Raw genomic sequence first — 18,346 nt, forward strand, 5'->3', positions numbered from 1 at the left:
GTTGCTGCTTTAAAGTAAAAAACAAAAATACTAATAAAACTCTCCAAAGTCATGTAGTCTGGGCGTGATTTGAATGACATTTTTCCAAACTCACTCAAGTGTTTACACATATAAGAAAAGAAGCCTGGGTCACCACACTGCGTCTTCATGTCGCTTATAAATCTCAAGCCAACAGATCCTTAAGCAATCCTAAGCTTGAGAAAAAAATGTTAACCAAAATAAGCTCTGTCTGTTACTACTGAGGAAAAATAAGGTATTAAGTTGATAGATTCCTGATGTATGTTGCCATTTATTTGAATTAATGCTCCACTAGGTATTCAGAGAGTATAAAAAGATCAATGATCATCAGCTGGGGGTTAAATGGCAGAGGCAGCAAATCCAAAGCATTATTTTAAGGGTTGTGGGGGTTGCTTTCTTTCTGTAGCTTTAGAGAGAAGGGAAAAATATTTACAGCTGACTGGGCCCGAAGTAAAGAAGGAGGACTTGTTTCTGCTCAAGATTGGTACACGTGCGGTGTGTGTGTGTGTGTGTGTGTGTGTGTGTTGGGAGGCAATGGTCACATGGTGGGATTCAGGCACACTCAGGCAGGTTTGGAGGGCTACTCTAGGCATCTCTGCCCTAGGAAGGCATGGCCAGAGACTTACCCACTCTCTCGGGGCGTGTTGATTAACTGTGAACTTCATGTAAGACTATATTATTTTCAACCTCAGAAATATTTACCAAAAAATCAGAGACCACGACCTCCTGGACAAAAGAAAAACTGTCACAGCACTGAAAGCAGGAGAGGACCGGGCCATTCTCCTAGGACTGGCCATGATGGTGTGCTCCATCATGATGTACTTTCTGCTGGGGATCACACTCCTGCGCTCATACATGCAGAGGTAAGGCCATTGGGTGGTCGGGGTAATGTCGTTCATCTCCGCCTTCTCCCTACCCCCCCATAGCTTATCAGCCCTGAGGTCCTCTTCCTCACCTTCTTTCCCAGTAAGAATTTTGAGCAGGGCCTGGCATATACTATTTTTAAATAACGTTATCTAATAATGATGATAAAAATATCTGTATACATAAACTGTCTACTATGTGCCAGGGACTTTCCATACATTACTTGTTTAATTCTCACAACTACTCTATAAAGTAAGTATGAATATACTCATTATAAAAATTTCAAAACTGAGGCTCAAAGTAGATATAATTTGCCCAATGTCACACAGCTCTAGCATGTGGCAGAGATATGATAAGATGAGGACTCTAATTCCAGAGTCCCCATTCTTGCCTCTTCACACCTCTATCTGTCCTCCACCATATTCCTTTTCCACCTCATCCCACTCTTCCATCACCCCACACATCAGTGGTTCTCAACTGTACATTTAAACTTCCTGAGAAACTTTTAAAAATGCTGATGCCCAGGCCCCACCACCATTATCCCAGAAGGTCAGATTTAATTGGTCTGCAGTGGGACCCAGGCATCAGTAGCCTCAAAAGTTCCCCAGCTGATTCTAATATGCTGTCAAGACTGAGAAACACTGCTATGCACTAACTTTTAAAAATAACCAATTCTGAACCTCTTTCATTTTCATATTTGACCCAGGTTTACTGAATAGACAGGGAGACAATTGAATACTGAGATAGCCAGTGTATTCCCCCTGAGAAAGCCAGATGAAAAATCCCCACGGCACCTCTAGCTGACTGTTGTCCATCAATTGGACGCTTTGAGCACAGGAGAGCCCAGCATTGCTGTAACTAATGCGGAAAGTCTCACAGTGGCTCAGCTTATAGAAAGAGGCCCTTTCAAATGAAAAATTGAGATTTCAATCCAAAAGAGAATCAAACCATTTTGTGGCATTCATTTCTCCACCTAAATTAATACTTTCATGTTAGAAGCAAAATCTAGCTGAAATACAGTAATTTGCTAAAATTAAGGCGTCATCTTTCCCACCTGTGGCTGCTCCGTTCTGTGTCTCTGATGCTTTCAGCTGTGCTCCCTCTCAATGAAAGCGCTGATGCCTCAGGCCCTGAGTGCTCACTGATTCCAAAACCACTTTCAGATCCTCACATCTGCTTAGAACCATCTAAGACATTTTCTCTCCTTGTATAGGCAAAATCTGACCACCCTTGTCCCAGGAAAATACAATTTGCCACAGTAGAGGGGGTCAGGGCTAGGATCCGGCCTCTAGCAGAAAACTGGACATGAAAAGGGGGGCCCTGTCAACACGTGTCCAGCCAAAGGAAGGGTATTAATTTGCAAAGAAGACGTGCTGTTTTCTGATCACTATGGTAATCAGCTTATACCCGGAAGCAGAGCGCTGATTGCTGGTGTGTTAATTCCTAATCACAAATGTCACTCTTGATCATAAAATTATAAGTATTTTAGAATGAAAGGCTGGCCAATGGGCAGCTGGAGTTTGTTTTTGGTTTGGGTTTTTTGTTTTTTTTCCTTTTTCTCCCCAAAGCCCCCCGGTACATAGTTGTATATTCTTCGTTGTGGATCCTTCTAGTTGTGGCATGTGGGACGCTGCCTCAGCGTGGTCTGATGAGCAGTGCCATGTCCGCGCCCAGGATTCGAACTAACGAAACACTGGGCCGCCTGCAGCGGAGCCCACGAACTTAACCACTCGGCCACGGGGCCAGCCCCTGGGTTTTTTTTTTTTAAATCTTTCTAGTTCTGAGGTCCTAGGGCACTGATGTGAACCCATTAGTCTGCATAGAAGGGCCCCTTTTCCACTGTGTTTATGGGGAGGCAGTGCATACACCCGGATGAGCCTGAGTCTTAAAGAAATATACGATTGGGTGGAATCACAGTTTCCATAACTTACTAAGTGTGTGTCCTTGTGTGTTACTTGATTTCTCCGACCCTCAGTTCATTCACCTTTAAAAGGAATTAATACCCAACTTGTAGAGTTGTCGGGAGGACAAAAGAAGATAATGTACGTACATTACCAATTAGGGTGAAGAGGTCACGCAACAAGTGATCTTAGTATAAACAAAAGATGGAGTTAGCTTTTCTCCCTTATTAGAAAGACCTTAAAGAAATATATCACTCTCCTTCCATCTGTCAAGTTGGACCTCCAGCCCCTGAACACATTTGCCATCTTCTCTCCCCTTCTCCCTTACACCCTCTCTGTGCACACACGGGGCTGGCGTGGAGATTGGGATGAAGAGAGTTCAGAGCAGACTTGGTGACTGGGGTGCGGCAGGAAGTTGCTTACAATACAGAAATACAGGGTGAGTGCAGGTGGCGATGTAAAAAGATGCCTTATGCTTACAGTGAATTTGATCAGGAGAACATCTAACTTAAGCCTTGGAGATTATACTACTCTATATCCAATGGAAGTCTGAAAAAGCTCTCAGGTGCCAGGCAAAGTTTGTCTGTGTTTGTATTGTAATTTGCCAAAAGCTTCTCTATTCACAGGCATAAACTTTTACAAAGAGATTGTGTCATAGATTTGGAAAAGATGCTACAAGTTAAGAAGCTGGCAAGTGATTGTCCGATTGCACCTTCCTTGCCGTTAGCATTTGGACTTGTGTTACTCTCCCCCTCTCTCCGTAGTGTGTGGACTGAAGAGTCTCAATGCACCTTGCTGAATGTGTCCATCACGGAAACGTTTAATTGCTCCTTCAGCTGTGGTCCAGACTGCTGGAAACTGTCTCAGTACCCCTGCCTCCAGGTATACGTGAACCTGACTTCTTCAGGTGAAAAGCTCCTTCTCTACCACACTGAAGAGACGATGAAAATCAATCAGAAGGTAGGAGCTGGGGCACGCTGCATCTCCTTCACCCCCGCAGACTCCTGCCCCCAGCTCGTCTCTCCCTCTGAAGTTTCCCTGGGCCAGCATTTCAAAGGAGAATGCCACTAGGAAGCAGGCCCTGCCTCGTCCCTGCACAGAACTCACTATCTGACTCTTGCTTGGGAAATATTTGTTTTCTGTCCAAGTATGGACAAATCCCTCCCCCACTTTGTGGTAGTGCAAACTTAGCCTTTACTTCCATTTAGCAGGTAAACATTATATCCTATTTATACACAAATAGGCTGAGTGTTTTAAAGCAAATGTGCAGCTTAGTCAGAGTCGTACAAGCCAAAAAACCAAGTATTCATCATATACCAGGGAGCCATGAGGTAAAACTGTCTTTTGCTTTTCCATGGTCACTGTCACTCAGTTCTAGGACCTTGGGGATGTAACTTAATCTCTCTGAGCCTCAGCTTCCTTTTCTGTAAAAAGGTAAACAGTGGCCATCTTGCAAGGTCATTGTGCAGATCAGAGCAGAGGATATAAAGTGCTGGCACAGGGAGACTGCCAACCTGATGTCACAGTGTGTGTCCTGTGTGTCTTTCTTCCTATATGTTATGTTCACAGAGGCTGAATTTGCCAGCACTGCTACATTCAAATCCAGACGGTGGATGCTCAACAAATATATGATATTAAAGCTGTACATAGAATTCATATTTATAAGGTCTGGGATGACCAGTAAGGTCATCCAACCTGCCATTATCAATTTTTGGATAAATATATTGAGTTTTGGATTCATGATAGCAATATAGATGGCCAGAGTACTCTCATATGCCAAGACGACCTGATGTCACTCTCCAATAGAACAATTAGCCCTCATTACCAGATACAACTCCTGTGAACTCTAGCCTTTCTTGTAAGAAAGTTTTCTTTTCATTACAATTATCAGCACTTAAATGACATAGATTATACGTATTGAAAAAATTCAGTAGCTTCAGAGTTCGATACTAGAATAGGATTTGTTTTGTGATATATTGACACAAAGGAGGGGAATCTACCATGCATTTTGGTTACAATAACTTAAAAAAATTCTTGCAAATATCTCTGTGGACTCAACGTAATGAGTATTTCAGAGAATGTTGTTTGAAAATGTCTGCACTGATTTCCTTTCGTTTGTGGTAACCACAAACAGCACCAGATCTAACCCTGTTCTGCAAATATACAAAGCTTAGCTCCCCCACAAAGTGTTTGTTTTCCAAGATCTTCCCTCAAGTCAGATTTTTAAATTGAAGCTGACCTGTAATGATGAATGCCTATAAAACTCTCAAATCTCCATGGAATTGGAAATAGGCCAAAGTTGAATAGGCACCAAAAAGTGGGATAGACTTCCATTTCCTTGTTTTGACATTTTCTCAGTAGGCCCTGTGAATGCATTATTTAGGCTATAAACAGAGAGTGAAGCTACCATATAAAGTCTCAGTTAAAAATTTAGGACCAGTATCTTGTCTACTGTCAGACTACCAGGTCATTGTTTGGTTTATTTGCTCCATTATCTTGTTTTTAACTGTGAATTACAGCACACATACAGGAACATGCAAGAAAGGGAAAAAGTACAGCTCAGGCATTTGTTACAGAGATCCCCCAAGTAATCACCACGAGGGTAAAAAAGTAGACACTTCCCATATAGTAAAAACACCCTTCACATCCCCCCCAATAACTATAGGCTCTGGCCCCTGCCAAAGGTGACAACCATCTTGACTATTATTCCAGTTACTTTCTTATCTTTCTTCATAGTTTTATTACCTAAGCATGTATTCTTAGACACTATATTTTAGTTTTGCCTGGTTTTTAAACATTATATAAATAGAATCATACAGACTATTTCCCCTTGTGTCTAACTTCCTTCACACAACACTATGTTTGTTAGAAGTCATTCCATTTGGTGGTAGTTCATTCATTTTTGTTACTGTATCATATCCCATTGTATGAATATGCTAATTTATTTATTCATTCAGCTGTTGATGGACATTTTGAGTTCTCTACAGTTTGAGGCTATTACAAATAATTCTGCCTTAAATAAATATTCTTGCATATGTTTTTTGGTACACTAGCACACACACTTCTGTCGGGTATAAAGCTGAGAATGGAATATCTACATCATAGGGTACACATGTCTTAAAGTTTAGTAGATAACAGCAAATTGTTTTCCAAAATGCCTGTACCAATTCGCACTCCCACCAACTCTGTGGGTATGAGAGTTTGCATGGCTCCAAATCCTCATCAACACTTAGTATCATCTGTAATTTTAATTTTAGCTAATGTGGTGATATTTCCTTGTGGTTCAGATGACTAATGTCATCAAATGCCTTTTTTATTTATTTATCGGCCATTTGGATATCCTCTTTTGTATAATGTCTGTTCAAGTCCTTTGTCTATTTTTCTATTGAATTCTTTCTTCTTAGTATTCATTATAGGATTGCTTTAAATCTAGAAACGAACCTCTGTTAGATATATGTATTACAAAAATCTTCTCCCATTATGTAACCTTTTCACTCTCTTAATGATGTCTTTGAAGGACAGAAGTTTCTAATTTAAATGTAGCCAAATATTGTCAATCTTTTTCTTTCTTGCTTGCTTTTTTGTAGTGTTTGGTTGTCCTCTTTAAAAAGTCTTCATCTACCCTGAAGTCATGAAATTATTCTCCTAAATTATTTTCTAGAAGCATTATTGTTCCTTCTTTCACAGTTAGAATACAATCTATCTAAAATTGATTTTTATGTAGGAGTCAACTTTCTGGGTTTCTTTTTTTTTCATATGGACAGCCATTTACCCAAGTCCATTTATAACAAGACCACTCTGTCCCCATTGGATTATTTTTATAACCCCATTTCTCTTTTTCTTGAAAGTTATCTGTTCTGTCACTGTTGTTTTAATGTTTAGCCTAGAGATTACAGCTTGCAATCTTGACTAGTCAAGGACATTAAAACATTTTTAACCCCACTCAGTCTCTTCTCGATTTATATATTACTGTCATTTTTTTCTGTGTATACTTTAAGCTCATGTAGACATTGTTATTGTTTTTGTATACAGTAGATATTAATTTATATGTGTCCCCATGATTTTTCATTTTCATTATTCTTCACTTCTTCCTTTATCTCTGGTCTCCCATCTGGGATCGTTTTTCTACTGCCTGAAGAACATTCTTTAATTAGTATTTATTTAGTGCAATATCTGCTCTAAAGAATTCCCTCAGCTTTCATTTGTCTGAAAATATTTGTATTTCATTTTCATTCTTGAAGGATACATTCAAAGAGTATAAAATTCTGAGTTGGCTGTTATTTTGTTTCTGCACACTGAAAACATTCCATTCCTCTGGTGAGCATTGTTGCTATTTAGAACTCAGATCTCTCTAATTGCTGCTTCCTTGAGGTAATCTTTGTCTATGTTAAAAATTGTTTTCTTTGGTTTTCTGCAGTTTAACTATTATGTGCCAAAGTACCCATTTATTTTATTTTTTTTTTTAAAGATTTTATTTTTTCCTTTTTCTCCCCAAAGCCCCCCGGTACATAGTTGTGTATTCTTCGTTGTGGGTTCTTCTAGTTGTGGCATGTGGGATGCTGCCTCAGCGTGGTCTGATGAGCAGTGCCATGTCCACGCCCAGGATTCAAACCAACGAAACACTGGGCCGCCTGCAGCGGAGCGCACGAACTTAACCACTCGGCCACGGGGCCAGCCCCTAAAGTACCCATTTATTTTTATTTAGCTTGCTTAGTGTTCCCAGGGTTTCTCTCCTGTTCCTTGATGTTCTTTGTCAGTTTTAGGAAGTTCTTCAGTCGTTATTGCATCAAATACTGCCTCTGCTCTCATTTTCTCCTACTCCTCCTTTTTCAACTCCAATTGGCCATATGTTGGGTTTTCTCATTGCATCCCCTGTACGCCTTACTCTCTCTTTTGTATTTTCCCTCCTTTTGTGTCTCTGTGCTTCATTCTGGATAGTGACCTATCTTCTAACTCACAATTATTTCCTCAGCTCTGGCAAATCCACTGTTAAATGCATCATTGAGTTTTTAATTTCTCTGATCATATTTTTCATTTCTAGAATATGCATTTGGGTCTTATTTTATAACTCTAGTTTCCTGAAATATTCTAATTCTCGTCTTCTAAATCTTTCAACACAAAAAGCAAAATTATGTTTATTTTAAAATTTATTTTGATGACTTCAATATCTGAAGCCCCATGTGCCTCTTCTATTTTTTTCTCCTCTTATTTGTTTTCATGTTGTCTTACATCTGGCACGTTTTTATTAGATTTCAGAAATGATATTTGCAAAATTATTTATGAAAATAACTTTAAGCCCAGGATGATGTCATCTTTTCCAAAAATTATTTCCATTTTCTTCTATCAGACCCCTGGGTACACCAGCCATTCATGATCACCTTATGCTGACCTCCAAAACTGAGATATTCAGATCAGAGCTGAAGTCCTTGTGGGCATCTGTTTACTTTAGGCCGACCATTAGTCCTATGATGTGGCCCTTAAGATTCTCAACCCAAAGTGAACAGGGGGGTCATCAGGGCCCCCACTTTATAGGCCCTCAATTATAATTCCTGCCCCTAGCCCTGCAAGGCTGTCAAAAATACCATTCCGCCTTCTAGGCTCTCAGCCCCTTTCTAGAGTCAGCAGATGCTCCAGAGGAAAGGCAGCACCAACCACTGGGCTCACCCTCCTGACACAGTAGTTCTTCACTCTCTGGGTAGCTGTCCTCTGCCTTTAATCAGAAGTATAGACATTAAAAATACAGTTATCTCCATGTCAGAGGGCCATTAAACCATGATCCTAAGGCAGCATGAGGAATATTTATGATATTCCTGGGAGAAAAAATTGAAATAATCTCTATGTTGATCTCTCCTTCTTGTTACCCTCCCCCAAGCTCAGCAAAAATAATAGTCTTCCCTGTAGTTACTAAAAAATGGGTATAGTTTTGTTGAGATACATAAAGAACCACTGGCAATGTGTGATCTGAGACAACAGGAGACAGAAGGATTTCAATCAAGCTGTCTTCTTTGTACAAAATATCCAAAGGATTTTATTTTTAAATTTTCACACTCTCTCATATGTTCTTTTTCTTTAGCCTTTAGACCCAGTGCCCAAGCTCTTGTCAACATTACAACTGAAACTGCTTAAGCTGATAAGCTGGCATGCTTTTGTGGAGCAATTGGCAGACTAACAGTCTCTAGGAGCCACAAGTGGGCTCAAGGGCCCCTGCGTCCCTTGGCCACAAGGCTGTCACTAGAATCATAAACAGTAGCTAATGATTAATTCACTACAGTTGTTGAATTTTTCAATGCTCATCTCCTTTGGAGTTTAAAAGCTCATTTACCCACCAGGGATTCTCAAATCATGCCCATCTGGTTTGGGGATGGATTTAACACGAAGTTTGGTGAAAAATAAGAAAATATATCCATTTTTTGATATGTGGTATAATACCATATATATGGTATTTTACACATAACTGTCATGGAGAAGATGGCTATTTTTGGTGGAGAATAAGTTCTATAAATTAGACAATTATTTACAAACCCAAACTCAGCATGATTTTGTCACCCATCTGAAGCCTTATGGATTCCCTAAATGCAGAGAATCTACATATCTAGACCAGGGTTTATCAGCCTCAGCACTATTGACATTTGGGGTGGGATAATTCTTTGTTGTTGGGGTGGACTGTCCTGTACATTGTAAGAGGTTTAGCAGCATCCCTGGCCTCCACCCACTAGATGCCAACATCCCCCTCTCTCCAGTTGTGACAGTGCAGAACAACTGCTCTCAATTTTATTTAGCTGTGGGCTTGGATGCTGTGAGCTTCTGGAATTCTAAGCAAAGCTTGTAAGCAGGGAATTTCTCTGCACAGCATTGGTAAAAAGGGAAAAGGGAAGAAAATAAAGTGAAGTTGAGAATCTGGATGGGAAATAAGACCCAACATTTATTAAGTGTCTATTATGTGCCCAGCACTATGCTAAGAACTTTAGAAAAATCATCTCATTTAATCCTAACTAAAACCCTACTCCTAAAATAATAATAACCAAATTTTATCAAGAGCTTACAATGTGCCAAGAACTGTATAAAACTAAATATTTCACATTAACTCGCTTACTTAATTACAGCAGCAATCCCACGTATTAGGCACCACTATTATCTCCACTTCACAATAATGAAGCTGAGCTCAGAAAATGAAATAATTTTCCCAGTCATGCCTTCACTAACTAATTATGCCTGAATTAAAATCAAAGTCTCTTTACCTCATCATGCTATCTCTTAGAGAGAAAAACATTACAGCACCCTCTTGAGAGAATAAAGATAAGAGCTCTGAAAAATCTAAGTTCTATGAAATATTTATCCTTCTGATGGTATATTTAGTGAACAAGTGAGGATCTATGCCATTCTATCATATTCCAAGAGGTTCTTAGGATCAAGTAAAGGCCATGAGCAAGGAATAGAATTATCTGTGATCCAGAAGGAAGGTCATGGTTGTGTATTCAGCAATGGTTTACACAGAGTAGATATTAAACAGATAGTAGTACACCCTGAAAAGGGGCAAAAAAACATGACCAGAAATTTGACATATGACATCCCCATAATTAGCACCTTAAATTTATAGGGATATTTATTAGACATTTGCTGAAACTGCCTATGGACCAGATATTCAGAAATGCTATTGTGATTGACAAACTTTAGTCACCATCACCAAAACTGAATTCTTGGATGGCTAAGGGCATCTTTTGCAGAAATGAAGTGAAGAATGTGCTTGGAAGGAGCTAACACTGAGCATCAAGAAGAAAAGAATAGAGAATGTACATACTCCTTTCCAGTGACCAAGAAAGAGGATCATGATGAAGGGCAAGGTCAGATTAGATATCTGACTTACTCTAGGCCTAATTGGATACATCATGGATGTGGGGCTCCATGGTTTAAGCTATTCTGCATATTGACTAATCTGAAGGCTCCAGACAGCTTCTATTTCATTAGTGGATTTCATAGGTCTTTTAAGCATCTTCTCTGCTCCAAATCAAGTAGAAATACCATAAGAAATGTGAAAGCTCTTGGAAACACAGAAAAGGAAATCTCTCTGGAGGAACCTGTGTCTCAATACTGAAAGAAACTATAGTTCAGAGCAGATCATGAATACTGTTTTCCTACCAAACATTTCAAACAGTCCCACTTGCCAAAATCAAGAGGACACTTAGAAGTGCAAACAAGTCTAAACTAAATTTCATGGGATTCACTTTTTTTAAAAGTGGTTTTAAAGAGCAGGAAGTCTCAAAAGGGAAAAAAATAATATCTCAATTTACCCTTTCATTTCCTCTGTCCATTACTAATATTCAAGAACTCAAAAGTTCAAAATATACTTGTGTGCCAGAGGAACCCAGGGCTGCCAGCTGGTGATCTCTACCTTCTTTGAATATAGGAGTTACATTTTCTTCTCTAGCGCAGAACACAAAGCGTGGCACATCACACCTGCTTAATAAACTTGTGCACAATATTTATTGTTTGACGACACAAGAAAAAGTTTCATCTGACTTTGGAACCATGAATATTTATGTTTCACATGACCAATGTTTTTATTTTGTTTTTATCTCATGGACATTGTGGACTAGGATACTCTAAGGAGTTCTGAGAGCAAATTTGCAGCCCACTTCTCTGAAGGGTATAATCTTTACTGAAAGCCTTTTTAGCCTCATTCCTGATCTCATTTCATCACCCCACTCTTGTTTTGTATTCTCTGCCTGTTCTCTCTAAAAGAATATCTTATATTGCTTATGTTTTTGATGCCTATATCTAGCACACTACCTGACACATTAAAGACAACAAATAGTGATTGGATTTCATGAAACTTCTAACCTCTGAAATGATACCTCCCTTTTTACAAAAGAACAAATGAAGAACAAACTCTTCCCCTAGGTTATCCTGAGAATTGGTAGCTCCCTTCCTACCATCATAAGGAAGAGGCTGCTGACCAGTGAGGTTATTCAGCCAAACACCCCCCTCCCACTGCCCCACTCACCCCCACATCTTTTATTTTTAGGATGAAGGACTGTCACTTTTTGCTTCACGCATGCCTAGCGAAGCATGCCTAAGCAAAGCCCAACAGGTAGTTTCTCAAAACTTCTGTCCATCATGAGAATAAAAATAACTCTATTGATGTAAAAGACTCTGGAAGTGAGGTTAAGAAAAGAAAATTTTCAGTCACTTTCCAAAGAATTGGAGAGAAGATGTAATTGCTGGATCTTCGTTGACGTGTAAGGGAAAGGACAGTCAAGAGAAGCTGACAGGACCCAGGTTTCCTCGGCTGGGAGAGGAAAGGTCATGCCTTGGGGCCACCTCTGTGGTTTTCAATACTAAAGAGAACTTAAGGGATTTGGGAAAGCAGAAAGATTTATTAACAAAATTTAGGATTAAGAAGACAGATGTGAGTCTAAATCTGCTGAATGGCTCTCTCAGAGGACTGCTAGGTTTATATATTCATATGTTAAGGCACAAAAGAGAGAATGGCCTATAGCCTTGGTAAAAAATATGAACATATTGTGATGAGTACCTAAGCATCTTGTGTACATAAAATTATTATTCATATCTTCCTTTATGATATACATCATGCAGAGTCTAAAAGTTAATTCTTTCCTATTCCACACCTCCCACGAAAAAAAAGAATGATCTAAAAATGCTGGGATTTTTATCTTTTCAATCTATATTACATTTTTCCAACTAAGTGTAGATCACTTAGTAAAGCTTCCGTTTGTGGAAATGCATTCTGTGTCTTCTAAACCAATCATATAAAATTATCCTCGGAACACGTGATGACATCATGAGATCACTAAATCATCACCCCAAATTCACACCAGCCTCAGAAAGACACAGTTGGAGCCACAGAAACAGAAAACTAGAATCCTAATGTAGGATTCAGCACGTCAAATCTCCTCCAACACAAAAGCAAGGAACGTGAGAGACAAGAGCCATCGAACAGGACTGCTCCTGTAAAAACCATATAATTAGTAATTTTGCCCTCCTCAGAGGTTTCATAGTTTAGTATGTGGCACTTGGTTAAAGACTTTAGAAGATCATGCAGGCAAATGTGATATTCCAATAGGAAACTATGTTAATGAAAATTTATTGAGGCTTTATGCATATTCATCATTTAATCCTCACACGAACCCTGCTAGGAAGCCTTTATTAACCCCTTTATAAATAAATGTCTTATATAGAAATTACATATATAATTTTATATAAATATTATAGATAAAGAAGTTGATCCTGAGGAGCCAAGTAACTTGCTTACAGAAACACAGTAACACAGTAACCAGATCTCCAGAACATGAGTCAGGGGCTGGGTACACTACTTCATACATTCCCGTTGTCACAAAGGAAGGACCCATCAATAATAAAACAGAATGAATGACTGACATATGGTAGAGTTTTCAGGGATCAGTAGCAGTCTAAAATGGGAGCCAGCTTCTGTGTCGAAAGGTGGCAGGTGGCAAGGTTAGGAGAAGCTAAAAATACAAGGGGAGAGGAATCTTTTCTCCACTAGCAATGAGGAGTTGCACTTTGATGTGCCACTGGCCCCAGAGACCCTAGTCCAATCACGTATAGAATATGGCTCACCTGGCAGGTCCAAATGTGCATATTGGAGTCACTGATGGCTTGAAAGTTTAATAAGCAGCTCCTGCGTTACAACCTTGCTAGACAGTCTCAAAAGTAATTTATATCTCATTTTATTTGGAAGAATCTTACCTAGTGACAGAATTATTGCCATTTGGCTGACAAACGTTTCTTCCAAAAATTTTAAAAGCCAAATCAATTCACAAGAGCATAAGAAAAAAAAAAACTCCATTTTTAATGGAGTGCTATTTTTACTGAGATCATTTCAATAACTTAGCAGTGTTAGCCACTGAAACTACTACTATAAACTATCTCACACAAAAATATACAGAAGCTGGATGCATTTGTAATCGAAATTGGCTCTGTTTGAATTCAGCCACAAATGGCTTGTCTGTGATTCTTTTTTTAATGCTTTGATTCAAAAAACGTTTTTAAAAAATTTTAAAGACACGATCTGGGCAGCTTTGAAGAAGGATAGAAATAAAGGCATTCCCTTACTGCCTATGATCCAAAAGGCATCCAACTGCTAGAAAATTTGCTTCCTGGCAGTCATAGGTTGATTTTTGTACTAAATTATGATCACTGAGAAAAATCTGCTTTCTTGGAGATGCTTTCAGACCCTTAATGTTGTGCTAGTACCAGGCCTTTGCTGAACTCACATTTATGAGTGCACTCACATTTATTCTTAGCTGATCAAACCTGAAGGTGTCAACCAGTCCTTGCCATGAGAACATTACGTTAAGCTTGGTTTATGATAAATGCCAGCATGCTCATCCCCTATTCTTAACTAATCAAAGAATCTTCCTAATGTTTATAGCCAAATAATCTAATGATCACAGCAGACCCAAAAAAGCAAGGTGCCAGTTTACCCGCTAGAAAAGTCAGGGAAAGAGTAATCCAAACATACTGGACTAGCAAACGCATTCTGTTTCTTTCATATTTTCTTCCTGTGAAATCTACAAGTCTAAACTGTCCTGGAATTCCAGGATCCTAACTCAAAGCTCCCATCAATGCACCTCAAAATTCACCAACAACCCGCCTCATCTGTGTCTCTGCATACAGTCTTGTGAGCTGTGCACTGCACAACCCTAGGAGTACCGGTCACATGGTAAAAGTCACAGATGCGAATATTTATAATCACAACTTATCAATTGGTAATAGAAGTAAAATGTGTAGGGGTTTTTTTTTTTCATAAAATCAATGTATTATGACAATGTTTCAATAGAAAAATAATGCTGTTTTGAAAAGAGGATATAGTTTTCTAATTCACACTGAAAATTATACAGATTAGCAGTGATCTTGTCACAAACCAATTTAATTCAGATAAATCAGTTAAATCAATCATTTGATAATGTGTATAACAAGGGACAGGGATTTTTTTTCCTATTGGGAGGCACTTTGCCATAGAGATGAGAAAGAGTTAAACAAGGACCTGCACATCTCCCAGAAACGTGACTTAAATCCCTTTTTTGTAACTTTTAAAAACTCAGATTTGGGGGCCAGCCCCATGGTGTAGTGGTTAAGTTCAGGATGTTCTGCTTCGAAAGCCTGGATTCTCAGGTTTGGATCCCAGGGCTGGATGTACACCGTTCGTCAGCCGTGCTGTGGCAGTGACCTACATAAAATAGAGGAAGATTGGCACCGACGTTAGCTCAGGGTGTATCTTCCTCAGCAAAAATATAAAAAGAAAAAGGAAAAAGTTAGATTTATTGTTATATCAGTTTTGTCAGTGCCCATTTAGAAACCAAGGGAAGATCACAGAGATTTCGTCTCTCCAGAGACTGCTTTTTAAATTAGGAAAAATGTGTTCAAAAATATGTCCAATAAATAATAATAAGAAAAACTACAAAGTTCTTTAATTCCACCTGTATCCAGAGAAGAGAGAAGGGAAGGAGAAAGGAGGACAAGAAGAGGAAATAGAGGGGAAAATATAAAGTGAAGTGAGGAATAGGGGCAGGGCAGGGAAGGAAAAGAGAGATACAAAGAAAGAACTCAAAGGATATAAGCATGTAGCAAGAAAAGAGAGACATATAGAAGAGATATCGCAAGAAAGAAGAAAGGTGAAAAGATAAAGGAAAGTTATTTTAAGTTCTCAGATCGGTGCTGGTTGAAGAGTAAACTGACTTGGTTCTGTTGTATTTTTCCTTGGTTTATGGAAAAAGCTACTTTGTCATGCTAACTGGGCATAAACCATTCATCACAGCTCGTTACTTATTCAGTATCCCTATACTTTCCCAATCCTTTTTCAGCAACTGTCCAGGGATATAGCTGTTTTCTTGAATACAGTAGCAAGGTGACCAAGGTGACTTGGCTGCACAAATTAAGCCAAGCCAAAAAGATAAGAGTAAACTGCTTTCCCTGAGAGAACTGGTAGCTTTTGATATTACGGGGACAGCTGAGGACAGATAAAAGACAGGCTGACACTCTGATTCCATGGAAAAGTATGTTCAGTAGGGAATAATTATAACTCACCATGCTTCACTGTGGTGGAAAGAATCCACTGGAGTCACTCAACTGTAATCAATATGTAAACTATATATGGGTGAGCTATCAAAGTACATCTTGGTCAGATACCTAAAAATATTTTTTAAATCAATGTGTGAGTTCTTAGGGTTCCTGGAGGCACTAGCTTGAATATGAAAAAGAATAATCATCATGGTTATTTCACAGATGATTAAGTTGGCCTCCAGACCTCATCCCCTCCTAGTACCAGGCACATGCACACACACGCAGACAGAGTATGTTCTGCTGACAGTTTATCTTGTTTTCTACAGTGCTCCTATATACCTAAGTGTGGAAAAAATTTTGAAGAATCCATGTCCCTGGTGAATGTTGTCATGGAAAATTTCAGGAAGTACCAACACTTCTCCTGCTATTCTGACCCAGAAGGAAACCAGAAGAGCGTCATCCTAACCAAACTCTACAGTTCCAACGTGCTGTTCCATTCACTCTTCTGGCCAACTTGTATGATGGCTGGGGGCGTGGCGATCGTTGCCATGGTGAAACTCACACAGTACCTCTCCCTGCTCTGTGAGAGGATCCAACGGATCAATAGATAAAAGCAAAATGGATGAGATCATTTTCTTTAAAGCTCAAATACTGTTTTCTTTCATTCTTCACCAAAGAACCTTAAGTTTGTAATGTGCAGTCTGTTATGAGTTCCTTAATATATTCTTATATGTAGAGCAATAATGCAAAAGCTGTCCTATATGCAAACATGATGTCTTTATTATTCAGGAGAAGAAATAAGTGTTTTGTGTTGGTTGTTTCATAATCTTGTTTCAATGCTGGAATTAGAACTTCCTTCTCTCGTTCCGCCAAAATAGGGCTCAGTTATTCATTTGCCAAGCTTTGTGGAGGAATGTAGACAATATCAATGTGATAAGGTCTGTGTTCTGAGTTTTCAGATCTCTTGAAGACATTTCTGCAATATTGTTCATCATCCATTGTTTACTAAAGCTACAGCCAAAAATATTTTTTCTTTTCCTACTCTAAAACTGAGCCCTGTAGCAAGTGAAGGGACCAGATTTCCAAACTAAAGGATGTCACACATTTTCCTTGTATTTCTACCATATCACTGTAAAAGAGGAGGGAAATCTGACCAGCTATTTTTCTTTTATTACTTTCTATTCATAATTCTAGATTTTTTAACTGATTTCCAAAAAAAATAAGCTGTTTTCATTAACAATTCTGTAATCTCTTCTTGTGATTTAAATAGAAACTGAACAGAGCCCTTTTCCATGTAAGACCCTGCTACTGTGTGAGGAGACAACATTTAGAAGGAGTTTCATTACCTGTGAACTGACTGAATGTTGAGTAGATGCTCCATTACAATCCAGGAAAGTCTATGTTAGTAAGAGATTTGTGGGAAAATCTTTTTATTCCATTTCAATTGAACTGTTAGGTGGTAAATCTAAGATCCCATTTGCTGGTCAATTCTGGTAGACTGATTTCAATGGGTAAATCTATTGTGGCGAATGAACGTGTTGGAATATTGCTCTTTGGGAATTTGTGTTTGAGTTAATGATTGTATATTCTCTCTTTCTGAAAAGCGCCCCCTGTCGGGATTTTAAAGCTATGTGCACAGAGTATTTGTCTCCTCTACATGTTTTATTTTTCTATTTACAATAATTCCCTTTTTTGTTGCTAGATTTTATACACAGAATAGACCTTTTTTCCTAACACACACTTGAACTGAATAACAGATTTAAAGGAAGCCTTTGTTCACATTGCCATTCGCTTATTGTATTTGGGGGGAAGAAGGAGGGATTGGTTTTAAACAAAAACATTCCATCTTTTATTTAACATCAATATCAAGAGGAGAAGACAAACATCTAACTTTCTCATCTATATTTAAGTACCTTTTTGTAAATGTACTATCAAAGTTTTCTAGGTATTGCAAAATTTTACAAACCATATTTGTGGAATGAATGGTGAAACTAATCTGATGAAATGGAAATGATTCTGCAATATTGTAATTCATAGTTTGACTTTTCATAAGCAAATAAATCCCTAGGGTATAATCAAGACTTCAAACGTGTAATTAAAATTTAAAAAGAAAATTCATTACATCAGCAGGATCTGAACACCTCTTGCATTCGAAGCTGACAAGCCCACGATAGTCCAAAAACATATGACTCACTATCGTTAAAAGTATTTAAAGAGATTATAAAGAAAGTTCCTTTTCTTAACATCCAAACACATACAGACAATATTATGAATATTTGGAAAATATGATGGAAGACTCGATTCCTACTCCACCTTAAAAACATAATCCTGAAGACAATAGAGAAATCTCTGTGACTTGTGGAGCTGAAAATCTGCAATCTTTAATGTTCTTTGGGCTTCCCTTCAAGTGATTCAAGTATGAAACATATGCAAGTGAAATTACTAGATGAGTTATTTTTTTATTTTCCTCTGGATTTTTAATTAAAAATTCCCAACTGATATTTCAGATAAGAATGTAGAAA

General features: G+C 38.5%; 1 protein-coding gene across 6 annotated transcripts in view; it reads left to right on the forward strand.

Moving 5' to 3' along the window:
• The window catches only part of KCNMB2 (potassium calcium-activated channel subfamily M regulatory beta subunit 2), a 224,279-nt gene extending 206,374 nt beyond the window's left edge, over positions 1-17,905 (forward strand). For all 6 annotated transcript variants that reach the window (XM_008522684.2, XM_008522762.2, XM_070582401.1 and 3 more), the window contains 3 exons: positions 711-881; positions 3,548-3,743; positions 16,151-17,905. In XM_008522684.2, the coding sequence (XP_008520906.2) occupies positions 711-881; positions 3,548-3,743; positions 16,151-16,435 (652 nt within the window). In that variant the 3' untranslated portion in view covers positions 16,436-17,905. The remainder of the gene's footprint in view (positions 1-710; positions 882-3,547; positions 3,744-16,150) is intronic.
• Positions 17,906-18,346: the final 441 nt, after the last annotated feature.

The sequence above is a fragment of the Equus przewalskii genome, chromosome 18, assembly GCF_037783145.1.
Source record: "Equus przewalskii isolate Varuska chromosome 18, EquPr2, whole genome shotgun sequence".
Lineage (NCBI taxonomy): Eukaryota > Metazoa > Chordata > Mammalia > Perissodactyla > Equidae > Equus > Equus przewalskii.